At 38.5% G+C, this 24702-nt stretch overlaps 1 protein-coding gene across 1 annotated transcript in view; it reads left to right on the top strand.

The window, feature by feature from the left end:
• The window catches only part of LOC149145361 (uncharacterized protein At5g02240-like), a 221663-nt gene that overhangs the window by 54844 nt on the left and 142117 nt on the right, over window positions 1-24702 (top strand). Inside the window, exon 4 of the mRNA XM_089448496.1 lies at window positions 7585-7692. Within this exon, the coding sequence (XP_089304622.1) occupies window positions 7585-7692 (108 nt within the window). The remainder of the gene's footprint in view (window positions 1-7584; window positions 7693-24702) is intronic.

Below are 24702 nucleotides of genomic sequence, written 5' to 3'. Positions count from 1 at the left end.
TGCAGTTCTACTGGCTTCAGATTTGGATCACCAACGGACGCGGCCCTCAAATAGCTCTGATACCATGTAGGAATTTACAGGGTAAGTTCCTCAGAAAGAACACCAAAAGGACACCGCTCACAACCAGATCACAGATCAATACACCAGTATTTTTGACGTGGTTAAAACCCTCAAAGAGGGAAACAGTCCACGGCCTGCGCCAACGTGGCTACTACAGGCAATTTATTAATCAAGGAATGAAAATTTACATAAGCTTCTCTCATGCACGGATTACCCGAACAATGACCCTCCATGCGCTTTAAATAGAACTCATGGACCAATCGGGTGTCAAGCCACGGATCAAGTGTCGGTAATACCGAGGAGAGAATGAACCGTCAGATCACTACATCTCGTGACCGTCGGATTGTAAGTTACAATATGTACAACGGTAAAGAAACACACTTTACCTAACTCTATACCTAACTCTAAACTAGACCAAGTTGTACTTAACTATTTCCTATGTGTCGGAATATCTTAACATCCTACACCTCTCGACGAGAGGGATCCAATAAAAATATCAGCTGCCATAAATAGGCTGACCCACATGGAGTTTGGCCCTAGTTGCCAATTTAACAATCTAGGCCGTTGGTTGTCCAATAGAAAGATATAAGAAGGGTCTTGAGGGTCATTTGGAAAACACACCGAGAGATCAAGAGATTGAATTTCTGAAGTGAGAAGTTCTCAGGAGGAAATTCAATTGAGGAGATTTTTGCGGTAGAGGAGAAGTGATAGCATCTGGAGAGAGTGATTTTCTCAGCTGGAGAATCATCAACAGGGAGAAGCAGAGAGTAATCCAACGGTGGCAACGTTGAGCTAGAGGCGCTGAAACAGAGCCATGCATAGGTAGCACAAAAGCCAGGAGGGAGTCCGAAATTCGCAGAAGGAATTCTAGTTTTAGAAGTCGGGAGCTGGGGGGTGAGACTGAGAGGCAGAAATCGAATCTCCTGGGCAGCATATCGACCTGCCAGAGGATTGATGTTGTCCCCAGAGAGCTTGATGCTAGGTTGACGTAGAGGCAGCCAGAAAAGCCGGGGGCAATCATACTGGGGCTGGATTAGCGAGGATTTCCAGTGATAGTGTGAGGTAATCTCACAAATTTTTCTGCCAATATTTCTCTTTTTGTAACTGAATAACCTGAGCGGTATTCGGAGATGTATTCAAAATTTGCTATTGCTTAATAATAATAAACCCTCAGAACTGCTGCATCGGTTTTCCCGCATTGGGTTTTTCCGGGGACATTTGTCAAAAAATAACGGTGTCAATTGTGTTGTATTTTCTTTCTTGCCCAGTCTCTTGTTTCCACATAATATTTAATTAAGTGAAGGCTGTAATGTATGTATTACGATATTTGCCGTAGGAAACTGCAAGTAATTTGTTTAAAGGAATTTAGCAAATAGGAGTAATATCATTAGTTTGCTGTAGTAGGGATTCCGAGTTTAGGAATTTTCATAGGACTAACAACTGTAAGTCTGAGTGAAGGCTATGAACAGGAAAAGGAAATTGGAGAATGAATTTTGAAGTGCTACTGAAAGAAGGAAAGTCACATCCGACTGAAGAATATGTTGCTGCATATGAAGTAGGAAGAAAAATGTATGCTTGAGGAATCTCTTGTCAAAGATTTGGTTGATAGTCCTACTATGAAAAATTGAGAAGCAACATTTGTTGCTTGGAACACCCCAAAGGTTTTTATTTGATTATTTACACGTGAAAGTATGTTATCATTTCGGGTTGTGTTTGTACAGGTGAATCTCTCTAAGGATTTGATAGCATGCTGGTTACCAATCAGTTTGATTAGGAGAGATTGGTTATTCTTGATCTGCTGGACCAAGTGGGGTTGAGGCTTTGCGAGTGAAGCATTGCCTGGGCAGACATCTGGCTGGCACTTAGTGCTAATGTTTGGGTCCCGAAGTTGCAAAGGTGGTGTTGATCAAAGAGCTCTGTTTTGGATACACACCTGGATTTTTGGGTTCGATGGTTAGCAAGTAGGCCTAATGGTACCTAGAGGGGCTGAAATCTTGAGTCCATCTTAGTCCCACCTAGATAGATTGCCTTGGTCAGGAATCTAGTCCATGGCATTGCAGTGCCTAAATTGTTGAGTGACTGGTTGGATAGATTTCCCTGGTCAGGAATCTAGTCCATGGCATTACGGTGCCTAAAGTTCTTCATGGTTCATATAGTTTGAGATCTTCCATTGTATATGTACATTATGAATACCTCGCTAGTTAAGAGTGAGTGTTGGAAAAAGTAACTATGTTCGGTCTTCAATAATGTACTTGAGTCATTACGTAATGTATTTGTCAAAAGGATAAAGAAAATAATAATTATTATTACTATTATTATTGTGACTTATTAAAGCATGGGTTTCTTGCTTGGGTCACCATGTTTTAGGTCAAAGTTCCCATTGTGGACTTCTAGGATTTATTTTGAGTCTATAGAATTATTGTACATTTAAAGAGACTCTTCTTTTGCTTTCGAATCATGTAAAAAGGTTTAGTATTGAGTCAAATATGAATTATGGAACCTCCACACCATGTCGGCCTAAGACCCTTTTCGACCCCACAAGAAGCCTATAAAAGTAAGCACATCGAATTCATTTGGATCATCACTTCTCATCAAGTTCGAATTCTATCTCCCGGGAAGAAGTGCGAAACTCTGTTTGTTGGGCAGAAGTGCGAAGTAGGTAGCTGGGAAAGTCTGTTGTCGGGAGGCCGAAGTGAATGCGAGTTTGGGGGACTTTGAGGAATCAAGGAAAATCAAAATTTTGGTGGTGTTCTCTCTTTGTTTCGTACTCTTGATTGGGAGATCAAAGTCTTCCAAGTTGGATTGCTGCTAGAAGCTTCTGGCTGTTGCAAGTTGCTAGCAGAGGGACTGCTAAGGAGATGTGGGATGCCTTGGCCACATTATATCAGGGGATATTTCGTGCAGCGGAAGATGTACTTAGAGCAGAAGTTGAGATCTGCTCAGATGCAGAAGGGAGAGCATGTGGTTCCATTCCTCATGAAGCTGAAGGAAACCCATGATGAGTTGTTTGTTGCAGGGCATACACCTCAGGATTCAGAGTTGCTTACATTGGCCCTCAATTCTGTCAGATGAGTGGCAAGTATTTGTCCAGACTATCCTGGGCAAAGCAACATTGCCTAATTGGGATGAGATGTGGGCAACTCTAAACAAGAGGAGCTAAGGAGAGACTTGGTCAAGGTCAAACTTGACGGAAGTAGCAGTAGCAGTGGGTCGAAGCCCAAAGAGGAGGAGGATAATGCAGCCCTTGCATCAAAGGGGCAGCAGGAGTAGCGAAGACGTAAGAAAGACGTCTCGAAGATCAACTGTTTCAGATGTGGTGAGATGGGTCACTATGCTTCTCAGTGTCCTCTCAAGAAGAAGGACAAGGATGAGAAACACGATCCGAAGGCTGTGCCCACGAAGATCGAAAAGGAGGAGTTCACCATGACAACCAAGATACCTCCAGGAGGGAGGTGGGCTGATTTGGAGCTGTAGTTCGAAAGAGCTACAAATGGGCAAGATCCTTGAGGAGTCCACCTCTTGGATCAATACGTTGCTATGCGTGCCCAGTTTTGTAGTAGTAGGATGGACTAGTGTCGGATGGTGCCAAGGAGTGGAGGAGAGACAGTTGCAATGGCTAGGAGCTCCAGAATCTGAGTGAGTTGGCAGCAGTGAAGATGATACAGAGTAGAGGTTAGCAACAACACAGTAGATTCAGAGGGTCAGTGCAGAGACTAGCAACAGTCAGGCTCCAACATTCACGTGGTATCATACTGAACACAGTTAATTCAATAATTTTGGATGTTTTTCCGTTGGTATAAGCAACAGGTTGCAATGCAGTAGCAGTTCGCAGTGGTAGTGCTAGCAGCAGCACAGATGCAACACTTGAGAGGGAGTTGTAGTACGGATGTAGTGTTGACAGTGACAGTGTCAGCAACAGTACAATTGCAGCAACAATGCAGTAGTTGGTGGATAGCATGTCAGACATCTGCAGCGCAGAGGATGATGCTTCAAAGTCATAGCAGTATGCAACAACAGTATATTGCTAGAGCACATTCCTTGCTAAGAGAAAGTGTTGATTTGGGGTAGCATCGGATATGCTACAGGCCTCAAATTTTGCAGGGAGGCTTGGGCACATGCATTCCAAAGAACCCATAAAGCGTTTTGGGAAATTCCACCCAGAAACGATTTTATTAAAATAATTAATTTTTTTAATGGAGTTCCTAAGTCTAAACTTAGGAAAATTAAAATATTAATGGGTATTAATCTAATTGTGGGTGTAACTTCTAGAAGAAGATGGAGATCAAGCCAAAAAGATTTGAGCCTTTGGTTAGTAGTTAATCTAGGCCATTGGTTGTCCAACAGAAAGATATAAGAAGGGGCTTGAGGGTCATTTGGAAAACAAGCCGAGAGATCAAGAGATCGAATTTCTGAAGTGAGAAGTTCTCAGGAGGAAATTCAATTGAGCAGATTTTTTGCAATAGAGGGGCAGTGACAGCATCTGGAGAGAGTGATTTTCTTAGCCGGAGAATCATCAATAGAGAGAGGCAGAGAGTAATCCAGCGGTGGCAACGTTGAGCCAGAGGGGCTGACGCAGAGCCATGCAGAGGCAACACAAAAGCCAAGAGGGACTCCGAAAGTTGCAGAAGGAATTCGAGTTTTAGAAGTCGGGAGCTGGGTTATGAGATCAAGAGGTAGAAATCGAATCTCCTGGGCAGCATATCGACTTGCCAGAGGATTGACGTTGTCCCCAGAGAGCTTGACGCTAGGCTGACGCAGAGGTAGCCAAAAAAGCCTGGGGCAATCATATTGGGGCTGGATCAGCGAGGATTTCCAGTGATAGTGTGAGGTAATTTCACAAATCTTTCTGCCAATATTTCTCTTTCTGTAACTGGATAATCTGAGAGGTATTCAGAGATGTATTCAGAATTTGCTACTGCTTAATAATAATAAACCCTCAGAACTGCTGCATCAGTTTTCCTGCATTGGGTTTTTCCGGGGACATTTGTCGAAAAATAACAGTGTCAATTGTGTTGTATTTTCTTTCTTGCTTAGTCTCTTGTTTCCGCATAATATTTAATTAAGTGAAGGTTGTAGTGTATGTATTTGCCGTAGGAAACTGCAAGTACTTTGTTTAAAGGAATTTAGCAAATAGGAGTAATATCATCAGTTTGCTGTAGTAGGGATTTCGAGTTTAGGAATTTTCATAGGACTAACAACTATAAGTCTGAGTGAAGGCCATGAATAGGAAAAGGAAATTGGAGAATGCATTTTGAAGTGCTACTGAAAGAAGGAAAGTCAGATCCGACTGAAGAATATATTGCTGCATATGAAGTAGGAAGAAAAATGTATGGTTGAGGAATCTCCTGCCAAAGATTTTTGGTTGATAGTCCTACTATGGAAAATTGAGAAGCAACATCTGTTGCTTGGAACACCCCAAAGGTTTTTATTTTATTATTTACATGTGAAAGTATGTTATCGATTGGGGTTGTGTTTGTACAGGTGAATCTCTCTATGGATTTGATAGCATGCTGGTTACCAATTAGTTTGATTGGGAGAGATTGGTTATTTTTGATCTGCTGGACCAAGTGGGGTTGAGGCTTTGCGAGTTAAGCATTTCCTGGGCAGACATATGGCTGGCACTTAGTGCTAATGTCTGGGTCCCGAAGTTGCAAAGGTGGTTTTGATCAAAGAGCTCTGTTTTGGATACACACCTGGATTTTTGTGTTTGATGGTTAGCAAGTAAGCCTGTTGGTACCTAGAGGGGCTGAAATCTTGATTCCATCTTAGTCCCACCTGGATAGATTGCCTTGGTCAGGAATCTAGTCCATGGCATTGCGGTGCCTAAAGTTCTTCATGGTTCATATAGTTTGAGATCTTCCATTGTATATGTACATTATGAATACCTCCCTAGTTAAGAGTGAATGTTGGAAAAAGTAACTATGTTCAGTCTTCAATAATGTACTTGAGTCATTATGTGTACTTGTCAAAAGAATAAAGAAAATAATTATTATTATTATTATTATTATTGTGACTTATTAAAGCATGGGTTTCATGCTTGGGTCACCTTGTTTTAGGTCAAAGCTCCCATTGTGGACTTCTAGGATTCATTCTGAGTCTATAGAATTATTGTACATTTAAGGAGACTCTTCTTTTGCTTTCAAATAATGTAAAAAGGTTTAATATTGAGTCAAATATGAATTATGGAACCTCCACACCATGTCGGCCTAAGGGAAGATCAAGTCGGCCTAAGACCCTATTCAACCCCACAAGAAACCTATAAAAGGAAGGACATCGAATTCATTTGGATCATCACTTCTCATCTAGTTCGAATTCTATCTACCAGGAAGAAGTGTGAAAATCTGTTTGCTGGGCAGAAGTGCGAAGTGGGTAGTTGGGAAAGTTTATTGCCGGGAGGTCGAAGTGAATGCGAGTTTGGGGGAGTCTAAGGAATCAAGGAAAATCTAAATTTTTGTGGTGGTCTCTCTCTGTTTCGTACTCTTGATTGGGAGATCAAAGTCTTCCAAGTGGGATTGCTGCCAAAAGCTTCTGGCTGCTGCAAGTTGCTGCATAGTTGAAGTTACTGGGAAGAGGTCAATCTTTTGGAGGCGGACTTGGTGTGGAGGGAACGTCTCGTCTTGGTCTAGGGTGAAGATTTTCGAAGAATACTATTGAAAGGAATAATTACTTTGACTGGGTTTTCCTCTCGAGGGGGGTTTTGCCCTAGCATGTGCCTACATCTTGTGTCCATTATGTTATGTGCTGCTGCTTTTGGTAATTGCTTGATGAACTAAAGAAAGAAGATACAAAGAATCGTAATAATGAGAAACATTACAAGTAATTATCAATATCGAGGAAATCTTTACTGCCTTTCTAATTTTCCCACATAATGATTTCTGAGAGATTGTGCCATGGCCAAAAGGCAAATCAGTAGTAGGCTCACATTGGGTGTACAAGGTGAAGCATGGAGCAGATAGGAGTGTGGAGAGACCTTGATTTCTGGGGAAGTTTAATCCATATTATTTGCTACCCTTATTCTTCACTTAATCTTGGAGAAAATGTAACTCTGTAGTTTTCAAATCGTCCCAGTGTTCTGAAAAGTTTTAGTGGCCTAATGGCATTCGTCTTAAGAATAGAAAGTTTTGGGTTCTTTTCTTCTTTCAAGAGATCAATCTATCTTTGTACTTGAAGTGTCTAGGACATCATATGTTTCTACATTGGAATTGTTTACTGTATAGTTAATTAACGGATTTTGCTATGTACTTTTAATCTTGTTTTGGTATAACCTCTGCTTCAATTTAACTTGAGTTTCTTAGTTTTCTGGCTTTCATAATAATACATCATAATTATCTTTTATACATTGACACAAACTATGCCTTTGGAGGTCATAACATATAACGGTGTGGAATACATTCTAGTTTGGCAAATGTGCCTTGGAGGCATGAATCAATTACATTTCAGATTTGTTCTTATTAATATTTTTAATAATTACAGGAAATTTTGTATGTTATTATGTTGATTACAATTTTTAAATATTTCTTGTAGGTTCCAAAGTTCGTACTTATTTCATCAATAGGAGTGACACGACCATGGTTTCCAATGTCTATTTTTCTTAACACTTTTATGGGTCGATTAATGCTGTGGAAATTGAAGGTAGTCACTTTTTCTCACAACCATGCTTCATTGATTGAACAACTACTTTTAATAAGCCTACCTCCAAATTAGTTTAGAATTTATTTGTGTGGATGCATAGATTTATTCTTCGTAAAAGATTAATGAATCATATTTATTTGTGTGGATGCATGTGTCTGAATTTTGTTTTTCACTTAGCTTTCGTTGTATACAATTTATCATGTGACTTTTGATCTTAAAAGTTGTACGTGAGATGGAAGACAACATTATCTATTTATAAGGCACTCAGATGATGTTGAATGTCTTGGTAAGTTAGTAGTACACTAAATTCTTATATACTATTTTTGACTTGCATGCATGTGTGTGTGAGATTGTTGTATTGAACTGGTGTTTCTAAAATCGGGTATGGTTAGACTACCCATGGACTAGGAAATAATGGCTGCAGTCTTTTTTGACAATGTTCAGGTTAAAACAAGTTATGTTGCCTTGGTTATATATCAGATGTAGGATAAAAAATAATATTTTGGTAACAAAAGAATATACTCAACATATAAGTTCCTTGCATCTTCCCTCCTCACAATTGCTTCCTGTAATAAGCTTTTCCTATCTTGACAAGGTTCTCCTCTTCAAGTAGTTGAATCATACCGTAAGTGATTGCATCTTATCCCGAAGTAATCATCAAGCGTCCTAACTAAATAGAAAACATTCCTGTAATAAATTTGGTAGTTTTTCATTCCTTTCATGTTTTTAGGTCTTTCCCATCTTTTCCCTTCACAACAATGTTTGGAGAACTTACTTTGAATCGCATTCTCATTGTGTCCTGTTGTAAAGGTTTATTGCTTTTCATGTGCGCCTAAACATTTTCTTCAATGTATATTTTAGTTCTATGTAATTTTAGATGCAACTAAGCTTTTTCAATATGCAGGCCTTGAATTCTTCCTTGCCCCTTTGGCAAGCTTCCTTAGAGATTCAGCATCTCTTTTTTCCTTTTTTGTCCATTTATTGCTTTGTTATACCTGCCTGAGCCGGTACTTCTGAAGTGAGAACTGGATTATATTTGTTATAGTTTAGTTTACCTACTGTTAAGGAATAAAAAGTGGTATGCAAACAATTATATTTAGTTTTATCTTTTTCTCTATTGGTTTGATCACCAAGTTTTGTTGTTTAATTATCTGTTAATTATTTAGTTGGACTTATTTTAAGTAGATATATGACTGATAAACATAGTATTATTTGTTAGTTTGGGTAATGTTTGAACCGTATGAATATTTATTTTGGGTGGTATTTCTTTTTGTAAACTCTATGTGCACTAATCACAATTAACTTGAAGCATGAGTTTGTGAGGTGGTCTTTAGTGTACATTACGTTTTCTTTTCTCTGTTACTGGAACTTTCCCTCAAGGATGTTTCTTGGAAGGAAACATTTAAAATGTACTAGTTTCTAAAATCCCACTGGAAATCCCTAGGAAACACCTCTAGGCATTTCTTGGACATTTCATGTTGTTGGCCTTATTTCCTTATATTTGTTAAAGGGGGAAGAAAAACAATGTTAGAGGGAACCAAAATATCTACATTCAAGTTATCCATCCCATTCCTTCTTTCAACTATCTTGTTCTTGTCTGTTTATTATCATAGACCTTGCATTCAATGTTCAATACTAAATGAATTGTGAGTCTCACCCTTCATTCTCCTTCACTGTTCCACCTAGTGGTAAATACCATAACTTTACAAACAGTTTGTAACTTACAATAACAAAGGAAAAATACCATAACTTTACAAACAGTTTGTAACTTATAATAACAAAGGAAAACTTATTAGACACTGCATGGAAAGAATTATATTGCTCTAAGATAAGAAAAAACCTTTTGTTTCCATTGGTCTGGTCTTCATTTATGACCTATATAATGGACCATGTTGTTGCCTAAAGTGTACACCTAAGGTGCAACGCTCAGAGTAGGGGCTGTCACTCTTGTTATTTTTGTAGCATCAGTTGTGTTCTAGCCACAAAATTTTGTGGAGAGGCTAGAATACATGAGATCTCTAAAACCCGGAAATTATTTTTGGAAATTCCACCTAGAGATGACTTAATTAGATTATTGTCCAATTTTTTAATGTTTCCTAACTCTAAATTTATTAAAACTGGTTAATTAATCATAATTAATTAAATCAAGGTGAAAATTTATTCATTGTTTGTCGTAACAAATAAACTGCATAATTAAATTTACAGTTAGAAGAATAATTTCCAGTTACCGCAATAGATGAAATTTTCACAACTCTGATCCCTACTCACCCCGTTTAAGCTCTCTCTTAGACAAGCTAAGGGGGGTAGTCCCTGAGGGTAGATGGAAGGGGGAAACTTGTTGGAACAACAAGCCTAGGAGATTAAAGGGGAAGGCAGTCACTCTTATAGGTAACTTGATTAAGGATTGATGAGCAAGTGAAGTTATTATTGTTGAGCAATGATGTTATAGATATATTAAATTAGATTAATGAGACACTTAAGGATTAAGAATGATAGACCAGTGCCTTATTAGCAATGCTCAAATTGCAAATTAGAAACACTTGCAAGTGAAATGTCAAGTCACAAGATAAGTAACTGCTGCAAGAAAATGTTAGTATGATCAGATCAAAAGATTACAACAACTGGATATATGAGCAATAAGAAATAGACTTGCAGATGTAAATAAAATGCGTACTTCAAGTAAAGTGATATTCAACAAGCCTTTAAAACAAATGCAAGATTCAAGTCGAGCTCATGATTCCAATTATATAATCAACTGAAATGCAAGATGAAGATGCAAGTTCTACCTATGTGAGATGCAAAATTTTGGTTACTTGATATGCCTATTCTAAGGTAAAAGCATTCTCCTTAATTGTTTTGAAACAAGTCTTAGACAAGGCTGTAGAAAAAAGGTCTGACGAAGGAGTTTAAGGCTTCATTAATGATACCTCTTTTTGCTTCTAACTGTGAAAAATTGGAGACCCGAATCCTACTGTAGTAACAGATAATATCTCTTCTATTTGTTAAATTACTTAAACAAATTATTTGCAATTTTCTACAACAAATATCAAAATACATACATTGCAACCTTCACAAATAAAATTTTGTGGAGAATAAATACAAGGAAAATACTAGCACATATAACCACAGTGACACAGTAATTTTTGGACAATTGTCCCCGGAAAAACCTAATGTGGGAAAACTGGTGCAACAGATGAGGGTTTCTTTTATTAACCTTCAACAATAATTTATGTACAAGATAAAATAGAGGAAGATTCATTGAGAGAAATTTACGGGTGACTTTCTCACACTTCATAGCGATTTTTTGACCCCGAAGAGGACCTCTTGCCTTTTTCGTTGGCCCTTCTGTGTCATTCTTTGTGCAGTGAATGCGTGGGACCTACGTCAACCCTTTTGCTGTGCTGACCTGCATCCCTCCTCTGTGCTGCCTCCACCAGATTCGTCCTGCACTCTCCAACTATGCTGTTGCCCTCTCTCTCCCACTTGTAATTCACTCTCTGATTCGCTTTTCTCTTGTCGAACTTTAGCCACTGAAAAAATCAATCTGCTTTAGCAACTTAGTATCTGCTTTGGTGCGATCTGCATCTACCCATCGACTTCTTCTTATAATCTTCTGTTGGAGCACCAACAACGAAGATTAAAACATAATCAATGGCTAAGATTAACTAGAAGTCAATCCATGTCTTCCTCTAGAAGATTCTCACCACGACTTAATTAATACCCTTTAATTAACCAAATTTCCTAAGTTTAGACTTAGGGAACCATTTAAAAAAGTTAATTATTTTAATTAAATCATCTCTAGGTGGAATTTCCAGAAATGATTTCTGGGTTTTGGAGAATGCATGTGTCTTAGCCTCTCTGCAAAGTTTCAAGGCTAGAGTACATCTGATGCTACAAAAATCAATGCCCCTCTTAGCGAGGAATGTGCTCTAGTGCTGCAACCTACTGAAACATTACTCTGATTCTGCAACACCTCCCACTGCACTGCTGATGTCTGGCTCTACTGTCCACCAACTACTATGCAATTCTGATATGAGCTGCATTTGTGCTGCTGCTGACCCTGTTGAATTGCTGTCAACTACTGCCTCTGCACTACAACTCCCTCTCATCTGCTGCTGCTGCAACTGAGAATCCATCTGCTACTGAAACGGGTTCTCCACCATACCCATTTGTTCCCTGAACTGGATGAACTTAGCTCTCCCTAGAACTTTCATGAGTATGTCTGCCACCTGATCTCTTGTGGGTACATACTGTAGCTGGATTGCCCCACGTTGAACACAATCCCTGATGAAATGACATCTGATATCAATGTGCTTCGACCTATCATGAAATACTGGATTCTCAGAGAGTTTTATGCAACTCTGATTGTCACAGTAAACACTGGTCGCTCCCATTTTCTTCTTGAACAAACTCACCAGTAATTTCATAAGCCATATGGCTTCGCACGTCGTTGTGCTAGCTGCCATATATTCTGCTTTTGCTGAGCTTAGTGCTACTGACTTCTGCTTCCTTCTGCACCAAGAGATCATCCCTGATCCAACGCTAAAGCAGTACCTGGAGGTACTTTTCCTGTCCATTGAACTACCTGCCCAATCTGCATCTGTGAATCGGTTCAACCTGACGTCATCTCATTGAGTATATCTCAACCCGAGTCTGATTGTTCCATGCACATATCTGAGAATGTGCCTAGGTGCTGCCTAATGTACCCTTTTCGGTTCCACCATGAATTGACTAAGGGTATTGACAGTGAAACAAATGTTTGAGTTGGTGTTGACCAGATACATGAGTGGCCCAATTAGCTGTCTGTACAAGGTGGGGTTGACTTCCCTGTCCCTTGAGGCATCTATCTTTTTCCAGTTGATAATCATGGGTGTTGCCATGGATCTGCAATCCTGCATTCTAAATCTCTTCAGAATTTTTGTAGTCTTCCTTGTCCAAGGAAGATTTCCTAATTCTTCTGCCATTCTTCCAACCCCAAAAAATAGTGCATCAACCCCATATCCTTCATGTCAAATTCTGCTGCAAGGTTCCTCTTGTAGTTCTCTATGAGCCTCGATGATCTCGTCAGAAACATATCATCTACATATAAAACCAGAATGAAAGGCTCATTCTCCACCATCAGATAGTAGAGGTTGGGATCTGCATCACTCTTGATGAATCCCAACTGCTGCAAGTAATTGTCAATCCAGCCGTACCACGCTCTAGGTGCCTGCTTGAGCCCATACAGGGCTTTCTTCAATCTGCATATGTGAGTGCTCTTCTCATGAGTCTCGAAGCCTTCAAGCTGCTCGATGTACACCTCTTCTTCTATCACCTCGTTCAAGAATGATGTTTTGACGTCCATATGGTGAATTTCCCATCCCATCTGGGCTTAGGGATATGACGTATCTGATAGAGATATATTTGGCAACTGGGGCGAAGGTCTCCTTATAGTCTATTTCTTCTTTTTGTGCATACTCCTTTGCCATGAATCTAGCCTTATATTTCTCTACACTTCCATCTACAGCGTATTTGATCTTGTACATCCACCTGGAACCCACAACTGATATATCCTCTGGTCTAGGCACCACCTCCCACACATCATTTGTCATGATAGAATTGTACTCTTCTACCATGACATCCACCCACACTTGATGTTGTGCGACTTCCTGAAAACTAGATGGTTCTGCAACCTGAGCCACCAAGGCTTGGTATCTGTCAGGTTGCCTGTGCTGCCTCTTGTCGGTTCTAGGAGCTCCGACAAACTCTTCTGCATCCTTCAAGGTTTGACGCACTTGCCTACTGGTCCTACCACTGGTGGTGGGAGGTTCAATCTGATCCTCTACCTGTACCTGCAACTCTGTCTGCTGAGAACTTCCTGGATCTCCTGCTCTTGAGGAGATGCTAGTGCTAGTCATTGTACTCGAATCCTGTGACTGTCCCCTTGCATGTTCTACCTATGGTCCCTGCTGCTGCTGAACTAAAAGAACATCTGATGATTGATCTTCCATGAACTTTACATCTCGCCTCACTACAATCTTTCTGCTGCCAGGAACGTAGATTTTGTATGCCTTTGAGGTCTCGCTATATCCTACGAGATACCCCTTTTCTGTAGTCTGATCCAACTTACTACGCTTCTCATCTGGAATGTGACAATAGGCCACAATCCCAAATATCCTCAGATGACTTACCTCGGGTTTCTTCTTTGAGAAGACTCCCTTTGGCATTTTCTTCCCCAAAGCCCTGTGAGGTGTCTTGTTCTGAATGTACACTACTGTGTTGCATGGTTCTGCCCATAGGAATCTAGGGAAATCCTAATCATACAACATGGCCTTTGCTGCCCCGATTATGGTTCTGTTCTTCCGCTCCGCTACTCCATTCTGCTGCGGATTGTAGGGAGCAGTCCATTCTCTTTTGATACCTTCCTTGGCGCAGAAATTTGTGAAGTTTTTATCTGTCTATTCTCCACCATTATCTGAACGTAGTACCTTGATCTTTTTCCCTGTCATGTTTTCTACGAGAGCCTTGAACTCTCAAAACCGATCAAAGACCTCATCCTTGGTCTATAAGAAATAGATCCAGGTTTTTCTGGAATGGTCATCAATGAAGGTGACAAAATATTCGCCATCGTTAAGAGCTCTGGTGGACATAGGGCCACAAATATCTGAGTGTATCAATCCCAACATGCCATTGGCTCTGCTATCACTTCTGGGAAACGCTGCTTTTGCATACTTTCCAAGTACACATCCTCGGCATAGATCATCATGCTCGGTGCTGAGAGCTTAAACTCCTATTACCGTCTCTCTGAGCATCCTGAGTGCTCCATGGTGCAAGTGTGCCATCCTCTTGTGCTATAGTTAATTAATCTCCTTTCTACTGTTGTTATTATTGCCTATCAGTGCCATTGGAGAATCGATCTGCAATCTATATAGCCTGTTGCTTCGAACTCCAATCTGTCTCACCTTCTTCCAGGTGGGATGCTTGACATATACTTTCTTTTTGACAAAGTATACATCGTATCCCTTGTCCTGCAACTGGGACACTGAAATCAAGTTCATGCCCAATCGTGGCACATGTAGTACATTCGTGGCTCTAGTACTAGTTTCTGCTTCTGTTTGAAAATCTATGGTGCCTCTCCCTACTAGAGTACACTTCATTCTATTGCCCATAGTGTGAAAATTCTTGAATCGAACACATCAAAAACCCCAATTGCAATTTCTGGTTTACTATCTCCTACTTGTTCTTTACATTAACAAATTATTTAATTGCATAAACATCGAAGTAAACACAAATGCAACCTTCACAGATATACAGATCATGCACTAAAGTAAACAGAAACAATAACACAAGGGACACCGTTATTTTTGGACAATCGTCCCAGGAAAAACCCAATGCAGGAAAACTGGTGCAACAAATATGAGGGTTTGTATTATTAAGCAGATTCCCTTGAATACAACTAGGGTGCCAGAAATGGCTCACCCAACAGAGAATGTCCTTGACACTAGTACCTCTATCCAGAGACAAATATTCTGGCAAATCAACAATCGGATGTTCAACCCCACAATGACTTTAACTGTTCCTTGTGCTGGACAACAAAAGCTGCTCCAAGCACTGCTCTCGAATTGCGTCACTATTTAGGAACTCCGTCACCCTCTCCCGTTGATCTGCTCTTAGTGTGCCCCACAGAATCTCCCCAGTGCTACCTCTAAAGCCCAGCTTCAGTCTCTATGGCCCTCTACACTGCCTGCGTCAGCCTCTATGACCTCATGCGTCCTCTGCGTCAACTCCTGCTGCCTCTCTGTCAACCCTTCTAGGTCTTGCACTACCTCTCTGGTACTACGTTGCCTCTTTGCTATGTATTCTTCAGCCTCAGATGAAAATCCCTTGCTGAACTGCCCCTCGCTGCAACTGATCACTAACTCGATTTCCTCGGCAAACTTTGCCCCAAAAAATCGAATTCTTGATCTCTCTTGGTGTGTCTCCAAATGACCCTTAAGCCTCCTCTTATACTTTTCCTGTTGACGATTCATCGACCGAGGTTAAGTCCCTAATCAACGGTTAAGATTAGAACTGGCTTGATCCTCGTCACTTAGAACTTTCTCACTCATTTTATATTAATACACATTAATATTTTTATTTTCCTAAGTTTAGACTTAGGGACCACTACACATATTAATTATTTTAATATCTCTTCATCCGGGTGGAATTTCTCCAAACGATTTCTGAGTCTTGGAGATCTCACGTGCCTTAGCCTCTCCACCAAATTTTATGGCTAGAGCACATCCGATGCTACCCAAAATCAATACTCCCTCTTAGCGAGGAATGTGCTCTAGCAATGCTTCACCATAGAAGCATCACACTGATCTTCCGCATCGGTCCCCTGTGTTGATGCTTGGCTAGCTGCCCCACATCCACTGCATTGCTGCTTCCTGTACTGTTGCCCATGACACTACCACTGCCACTGTACATCTGTACTGCATCTCCCTCTCAACATGCTGCATCATGGTGCCCATAACATTGCCACTGCTAACGGCTGCAGTGCAACTTGTTCACTGAGAAGTAAGTAACCGACTTCTCCCAAACACTGACATCCCAACCAGTCTAGAAGCCTTGTTATGCTGAAGCTACCTCAACTGCTATCCCGTGCTCCCTCTGTTGCCATGGCACTGCTGCAAACACCTCTGTGCCTCTCACATTGCTGCAACCTCTATTGCGCTGCTACAGACTTCTGCACTTTAGCACTGCCTTTCTGTTCCATCACCGCTTGCTCCACCTGACACCTGTCATCATGCTACTGTCGTTAAGGGCTCCCGTAGCCATATGTGATCCAAGAGTTTGGGCACCTCAAGGATCTTGCCCATCCATGTAATCCTCTCGACTACAACTCTATGTTTGGTCACCTCTTCTCTAAAGGCGCATGAGCACTCATGGCACAATCGTCATCAGTTTCGACATCCTTCTCCGTCTTTGTTGGAGAAACGTTTGAGTCAGAAGCTTCTCCCTTGCCTTTCTTCCTGGGGCACTGAGAGGAATAATGTCCCAGCTCCCCATAGTTGAAGCACTTGACCTTGGAGATATCTTTCTTCTTCTTCTTCTAAACCCCCTGTTGTCCTGTAGATGCTAGAGCTGCATCCTCCTCTTTCTTGATTCAAACTCCCTTACCGCTACTCCTCGCCTTGGTCAATCTCCTGATCTCTCCCTGTCGAAGAGCTGCCCACATCTCCTCCCAACTGGGGAGAGTCGCTTTGCCCAAAATGCTTTGGACAAACGTCTCCCAGTCCTTGGAGACTACATTTAGAGCTGTCTTGACCATGAATTCTGGATTTGGTGTAGACCCCACGGAAGTAAGCTGGTCTCGAATTCCTTGCAACCTAAGAAGGAACGATCTATCTCCTCTCCTTTCTGCATCTGATATGACCTTAGCTAATTCTCTAATAACATCTTCCGCTGCACAGAAGAGCCCTGGTATAAGGTGGTCAACGTCTACCACATCTCCCTTGCTGTGTTCTTCTCAGCAATATGTGGTATGACATGATCCTTGACCCCGTCTAGGATCATGCATTTCGCTTGCGCCTCGACCTCCTCATACTTTTCATTTGCATTAGGGTCAACTGCGATAGCTACGATTTTCATGGCATAGTCCTCGATGTGATGTTTATCCAGGATTGCCAGGATCCTGGCCTTCTAGATGACACAATTGGAAGCCTCGTCCAATCTATCATGATCCCTCAATCCGTTTGCTGCCATCTCTGGTCCTCTTCGCTAGACTCCCTCTGAGTCCTGATTTCCCTCTCGGAAATGCTCCGACCACTGTCAAATCATTTCTCTCCAATCCTCCTTTACGGCTGCAACCCGGATCTAGATTTCTTGGCTAGAAATCTGTTAAGGTAGTGCTTCCCTCTACCTTGGTTCAGTCTCCTTAGACACTGTTCTGCACTCATAGAAACAACATCCCATAAGCTCCACATGTCAAAATCTGCTTAGCTCCCTTTGCCTCGACAACTAAAGAATTTGAGCCCTTCTAGCTCTACGCAATCACAGTGAGAGCTGGAACACCTCCACCCGGCCGCTGCGTCGATCCTTCCTGGCTGAGAAAGATGATTTGGCACTGCGTAGGCCTGGTCTGCCCCCCTCTCTGTTGATTTTTGATAGCATCGGATGTAACATTGTAAACTTTGAAACGGGAACTGATAGTGTTACCCGTTTCATAGAGATAGCAAAAAAGTGACCCGATTTTGAAAAGGGGCAATGCAAAACACATATTTTTTTAGAGCATAGTTTTTTACACTTTAATTTTTTTTTTTAATGTACGTTACGTTTTAGAATGTTAGTGATTTGCACGCTGATTTTAAAAAGTGGCGATTTTGCATCATGCCCTTTTTTTAAAAGACCTATTTTTTGACTTTAAATTTTCTAATATATGAAATGTAAATAATTATTTTCTAAATTTAACAATTTTTGACACTTAAATTGTTAATGTATTAAGTGTGGATATTTTTTTTAAAAGTTCGGTTTTTTTTACACTTAATTTTTTTTTATGTTAAACAAATATAAAAAAGACAAAAAAACATTAAAAAAAAATAAAATATCTCGTAAACAAAAAAAGAATTTAGAATAAAATAAAACAATATTTAAAAAAACTACAAAATCAAGTAAGTAAAAATAGAAAAAAAAAAAAAACCAATAACAAAAACTAAAAAAAAAATATTAACAACATATTAGATTTAAAAAAAAAAGAAAATTAACAAAAAAAAATAAAAAAAAATACTAAAATTAAGATTAAAAACATTTAAAAAAAATATACTCAAATAAAAAAAAAAAACCAAAAAACAGTTAAAATCTAAAAATTATATATATATATTTTAAATTTAAAAATAAAAATAAAAATATTTAAAATTAAAAAAAATATATCTATTTTTGATTAAAAAAACACATTTATTTTTTTTATAAAACCATATATCTTTTATTAAAAAAGAAGAAGTTAAAATTAATTAATATATATATATATATATATTATTTTCTAAAACACACATATATTTAATTTTTTTGTTTCAAAATAAATAATTTTTATTAAAAAAAAACACTATGGGCAGTTTTTGATTTTTTTTAAAAGAAACATATAATATAGTTTTTTTAAAATATAAATTTCATATTTAAAACATTAAAAAGAATAAAAGTAAATATTTTTTGTTTATAAAAATTATAGTTGTTTTTTTTAAAATAAATATCTATTTAAAAAAAAGCACCAATCGAGCTCTTTTTCTTAAAATAAAAATTTAATTTTAAAAAGTTTTTGTGGTTAATTTTTAATTATATATATATATATATATATATATATATATATATTTCTAAAATATATATTTTTGAAATATTTTAAACATATTTTTTTTAAAATCAAAATTATATATATATTTATATATATATATATTTTAAATCAAAAATATATTGTTCTTTTTTTTTTAAATTTGAAAATATGTATTTTTTTAAAATTTTAAATGGTTTTTGGTTTCTTTTTTTAATGTTAATTTTAGTAGTTATTTATTTATTTTTTACTTTAATTTGTTTATTATTATTTTTCCTTAGTTTTTTACATGCTTTTTAAAATTTTTCTATTTTTACTTTCTTAATTTTATGGTTTTTTAAAATTTTGTTTTTTGTTTTTTCCCAAATTTTTTTGTTACGAGATTAAAAAAAATATAATTTTTTTTGAAAATATGTTTTTCTTATTATTATTATTATTATTTTTTTTTTAAATTCTTATGTTTTATAGGTTAATTTGTTTTTTTTTTACATTTTTATGATTGATTTTTTTTTTGTTTTTTTTTCTGTCATTTTTATTTCTTTAATTATGTTTGCCTTTTTTTGTTGTCTTTTTTGTATATATATATATATATATATATATATTTTTTTTTTTTTTTTAATTTTTAATTTTATGTTTTGTTTTTAATATATATTTTTATTTAAGTTTTGCTAATTTTTTTAACTTTTTATTTATTTATTTTTTCGTTGTTTTAATTTTTCTTTTTATTTTTAATTTTATGTTTTCATTATTATTTTGAAATTTTAATGTTTTTTCGGAGTCATGATAAAATTTTTGACATCATTATTTCAAAATGTTGTAAATTTACTCCAAAAAAAAGTGTTATTCCTTTGAGGGTGTTTTTTGCACATAAAAATTCGGTTTTACTGGCATTTTTTAAAAATGTTGAAAATTGACCCTAAAAAAAAGCCATCGTTCCAATATCAACACTTTTCATTTTCAGGGTGTTTTTTGCACAATTTTTGCACAAAAAATTCATTTTCACTGCCATTTTTAAAACATGTTCAAAATTGACCCTAAAAAAACCATCATTATAGTATATACACTTTTCGTTTTTAGCATTGTTTTTTTATGTTTTTTCGGGGTTTTTTAGCCAGAGTTCTTGTTTCAAAGTTTACATTGTTATGTGCTCTAGCCTTGGAATTTGATGGAGAGGCTAAGGCACATGAGATCTCCAAGACCTAGAAATCATTTAGAGAAATTCCACCAAGATGAGGAGTTATTAAAATAATTAGTATTTTTAATGGGTAACGAAGTCTAAACTTAGGAAAATTAAAATATTAATGGGTATTAATAAAGATAAGGGTGATAAGCTTATAAGAGACGATGATAAAGTCTGTTTTAATCTTAGCCGTTGATTCATCAACAGGAAAAGTATAAGAGAAGACTTGAGGACCATTTGGAGACACACCGACATATACTTAGTATCTCAAGGTAAATCGATTCTCTAAGAGAAAAAGATCGATTTCAGAGGGAGAATTGTAGGGTGGAGGAAGAGTAGGGCATTAACAACAGTCAGTGACTGAGGAGGAGGTGACACAGGGACATTGAGAGACATCGCAGAGGGAGACGCAACCCTCATGCAGGCTGACACAGAGGGACGCAGAGCCATGCAAAGCCACACAGAGTGATGCAGAAGTGGGAGAAAGGTCTCCAAGGTGTCAGAAAGGTTCCAGGGGAAAGTATCAGGTGTTTTCTCTCAGTTTCGCTGTAAAATCATTCCTTGTAAAAGCGATTGTTGTTGAAGATTAATAAAACCCTCATCTGCTGCACTGGTTTTCCCACATTGGGTTTTTCCGAGGACAATTGTCCAAAAACAATTGTGTTGATGTGATTGGTTCTTATGTATGTATTTTCTCTGTGTAATTATGTGATAGTTGTAGTAGAATTTATTTTAATATTTGCTGAAGGGATTTCATAAATAACTTATTGTGAAGAATAAGTAGGTGAAATAAATCAGTAGTTGCAGTAGAATTTCAGATTAGAAATTTTCACATGGTATCAGAGCAGAGATCCAGCAACAAGAGAGAAGAATCGGCTATGGGTCAAGAGCATGATGCAAAGGCATCAACTCAAAGGGACTCACACATATTTCCAAAAGATAGCACAAGGGACATGGATCACGATTATTCTATGTTAGCTTCTAGATTGGAAGAAGAAGTCACTTGCCTAGCAAGCTCTGCCTCTTCTGAGGTTTGGTATATAGATAGTGGAGCTTTATGGCATATGACAGGAATTCGAGAATGTTTTTCAGATTATTAGGAAGAAATGATGAATTTTCAGATCACCATGGGAAATAAGGCAAAGTGTACCCCCGTAGAAAGAGGTATTGTAGTCTTTCAAACTGAAGTAGGAGAATGGCTTTGAGCAACCAATGTGCTGCATGTGCCAGGATTGGGGATGAACTTACTCTCCGTATCTCAACTTCAAAACAAGAGCTATGACGTTTTCTTCATTAAGGAGAAAGTATATGTCAAACATCCAAGTTGGAAAAAGAAGGCCCATATTGGAATCAAAAGTAACAGGCTGTATAGATTACAACTAGAATCCCCAATGGCACTGATAGGCAGCAATGGGGATAAATATTTGAATGAACTATGGCACAGGAGGATGGGACACTTAGACCATCGGGCTCTGAGAATTCTTAGGAAAACAGTATCAGGAGTTCCAGAACTAAGTACCGAATGAGATGTGTGTAGAGGGTGCGCTCTAAGCAAGTATGCCAAAGCAACGTTTTCTAGAAGTAACAATAGAGCTAATATTGTTCTAGGATTGATACACTCAAACATCTGTAAACCGATGTCCACAAAAGATCTTAGTGGTGTTAAATACTTTGTCACCTTCATCGATGACCATTCCATGAAGACTTGGATCTACTTTCTGAAAACCAAGGATGAGGTTTTTGGTCGATTCAAAGAGTTCAAGGTTCTAGTGGAGAATCTGACAGGAAAGAAGATAAAAGTGTTGCACTCAGACAATGGTGGAGAGTATGTTGACAAGGACTCCACTGATTTTTGCAGTAGGGAAGGCATCAAAAGAGAGTGGACAACTCCCTACAATCCGGAGCAGAATGGAGTAGCAAAAAGGAAAAATTGGATTATTGTGGAAGCAGCTAAGGCAATGCTGTATGATCAGGATATGCCCAAATGCCTATGGGCAGAAGCATGCAGCACGACAGAGTATGTCTAGAATAGGACTTCGCATAAGGCATTAGGCAAAATCACTCCAGAGAAGGTCTTCACCAGGAAGACACCTGAAGTCGGTCATTTCAGGATATTTGGGAGTTTGGCGTATTGTCGTATACTCGAAGAAAAGAGAAGGAAATTAGATCAAACTGCTGAGAAATAATATCTTGTGGGATATAGCGAGAATGCTAAGGCATATAGAGTCTATCTTCTAGGGAGTAAGAAGGTAGTAGTTCGGTGGGATGTAAAGTTTATGGAGGATAGAGCTTTCAGGAAATCCTGAGAAATGCCTTCTGAGGAGCAGTCAAAAGATGATCCGTTGGTCCAACCTCTTCGACCAGTAGAAACTAGTACCAACAATTCTCCTAAAGGCAAAGCTTTAGAACAAGAGGAATCTCAGGAAGAGGAAGAGCTTATAGATGTACCCACTACTAGGGGAAGAACGAGCTAGGAACTTTGACAGATTCTACAGGATGTAGAGGACTTCATTGGTGCACCCAGGAATGATAAAAGGGAGCAAAGACAGCCAGACAGATACTAGACCCTAGTAGCTTAGGTTGGGGAACCTTCTAGTTTTCAGGAGGCCGTTCAGCATCAAGTATGGGTAGATGCTATGGTGGAGGAATACAATTCTATAATGGTCAATGATGTCTGGGAAGTGGTACCTAGGCCTCAGGACAGGTCAGTGGTAGGTTCGAGATGGATCTACAAAGTCAAATATGTTGCAGATGACAGTGTGGAGAAATACAAAGCCAGGTTTGTGGCGAAGGGGTATGCTCAGAAGGAAGGGATAAATTACGAAGAAACCTTTGTTGAAATTTCTAAGTCTGACACGTCAGAAATTCCTATTGCATTATCCGGTTTATTTCACCTACTTGTTTATTCCTTAACAAGTTATTTATCCATATAAACACTGAAAATAAACACAAATGCAGTCTCAACCAATGTTACTTGGGAGCGGGAGCGGAAGCGGGGAGCGGGAGCGGGAGCGACCATTTTCAGAAGCTCCCGGTTTGGGAGCGAATCCCGGAGCGATTTTTTAAAAATATATATATTTTTTATATTTTTTAATTTTTGATACATATATGTCAACAAAAACATGTAGAATGATGAAATAGACATAAAAAACATAAAAAAACATAAATTGATCATTGAACCATATCACATCAATCATCTAGAAATTATAATCGTCATCAACCTTAGTAAAATTAAAATACATATTACAATTGCAACATATTGAGTCTTATAAATCATGATTCATCAAATTCAATATTAAAGTTTCAACTTCAAGCTTTCAGAATTGAAAATTCAATAACATTTATCATCATTGATCACCAAAGTAACAAGTTGTACTTGTAAGCCAAGTTTAACCATTACAAGAAGTAATATCGAAGATATTTCTAAGTCCTGACTCCTAACTTCTAACTGTTAACATGATATGAAATGTTAAAAATTTATAAAATGAAACATGAATAATGAGATGAAATGAAACAACTTTAGTGACTAGTCTTTCACAAAGCATCATATTCATAATTCACAATCATTACCAATGAGTTATAATTGCCAAGGCCCAACTTCAAACTTCAAATTTTCATTGTCACAGTGATATAATGTTTACAAAAAATATCATAATGTCATAATGATATGAAAGAGTCAAGAGTCAAGAGGCAAGGACTCAAAACTCAACACTGAACAGTTATGAAAACTAAAGTGACAAGTCTAATAGAAACTAAAAAAGACAAGTAAACTGTAAATCTACAAGTGGCCCTTGCCACGAGAGTCTCCAGGAGTATAAGTAGGTCGTGGTGGTCTTCTAGGAGTCTCCCGCCCAGACCGACGACTAGAACTAGAGCCTCCACGCGAGGGTGTCGATGGAGGTGGCGACAGCAATGGAACAAGACTCGGGCCCCGAGAACTGCTACTGGATGGTGGAGGTGGAGGTGCCATGGCTGCTGCAGCTGCTTCAGCTTCATCCCGTACAAGCTCCTCTTCTAGTTCTTCCATATGTACAATGCCATCCTCCAAATTGTCGTCCTCAGGGTGATTGTCCCAAATTTTATATGTGGGATCTTCATTAGCCCGATCACAGTAATGGCTCAACAACCTCAAGTTGTAGTGCACATAAACCAAGCTTTCTGCTCGGTTTTCGTTGAGCCTGTTTCTTTTCACATTATGTATATAATTGTAGGTGCTCCAACACCTCTCTGCAGAAGAAGAATTTACAACCTGTGAAAGAACTTTTATTGCCAATTTTCGCAAAAGTCCGTGGCCGCCATATGTTTCCCACCATGTGAGAGAATCAAATTTATCTTTGTCATCCATTGCATGGAAGTTACCATACAAACCACTGCCAGTGAAGTATCTACCTATTTCAAGGCGCACAGCTGCACATTCCTCCCTGTCAGGCACCAACTTTTCTAATGCTTCCAGATATCCTCTAGTTACCTCTCGATCTAAATGGGGTTTGGTCCTAACACCACCCCCTGCTGCAGGTTTGCCCAACCAAGAATCTGAGTAGTATTTTGG

The sequence above is a fragment of the Pinus tabuliformis genome, chromosome X, assembly GCF_031772625.1.
Source record: "Pinus tabuliformis cultivar Carrire ecotype Pingquan chromosome X, CPIR1, whole genome shotgun sequence".
Taxonomy (NCBI): domain Eukaryota; kingdom Viridiplantae; phylum Streptophyta; class Pinopsida; order Pinales; family Pinaceae; genus Pinus; species Pinus tabuliformis.
Note: the sequence above shows the minus strand (reverse complement) of the source record. Positions and strands in the feature narration are given on the sequence as shown.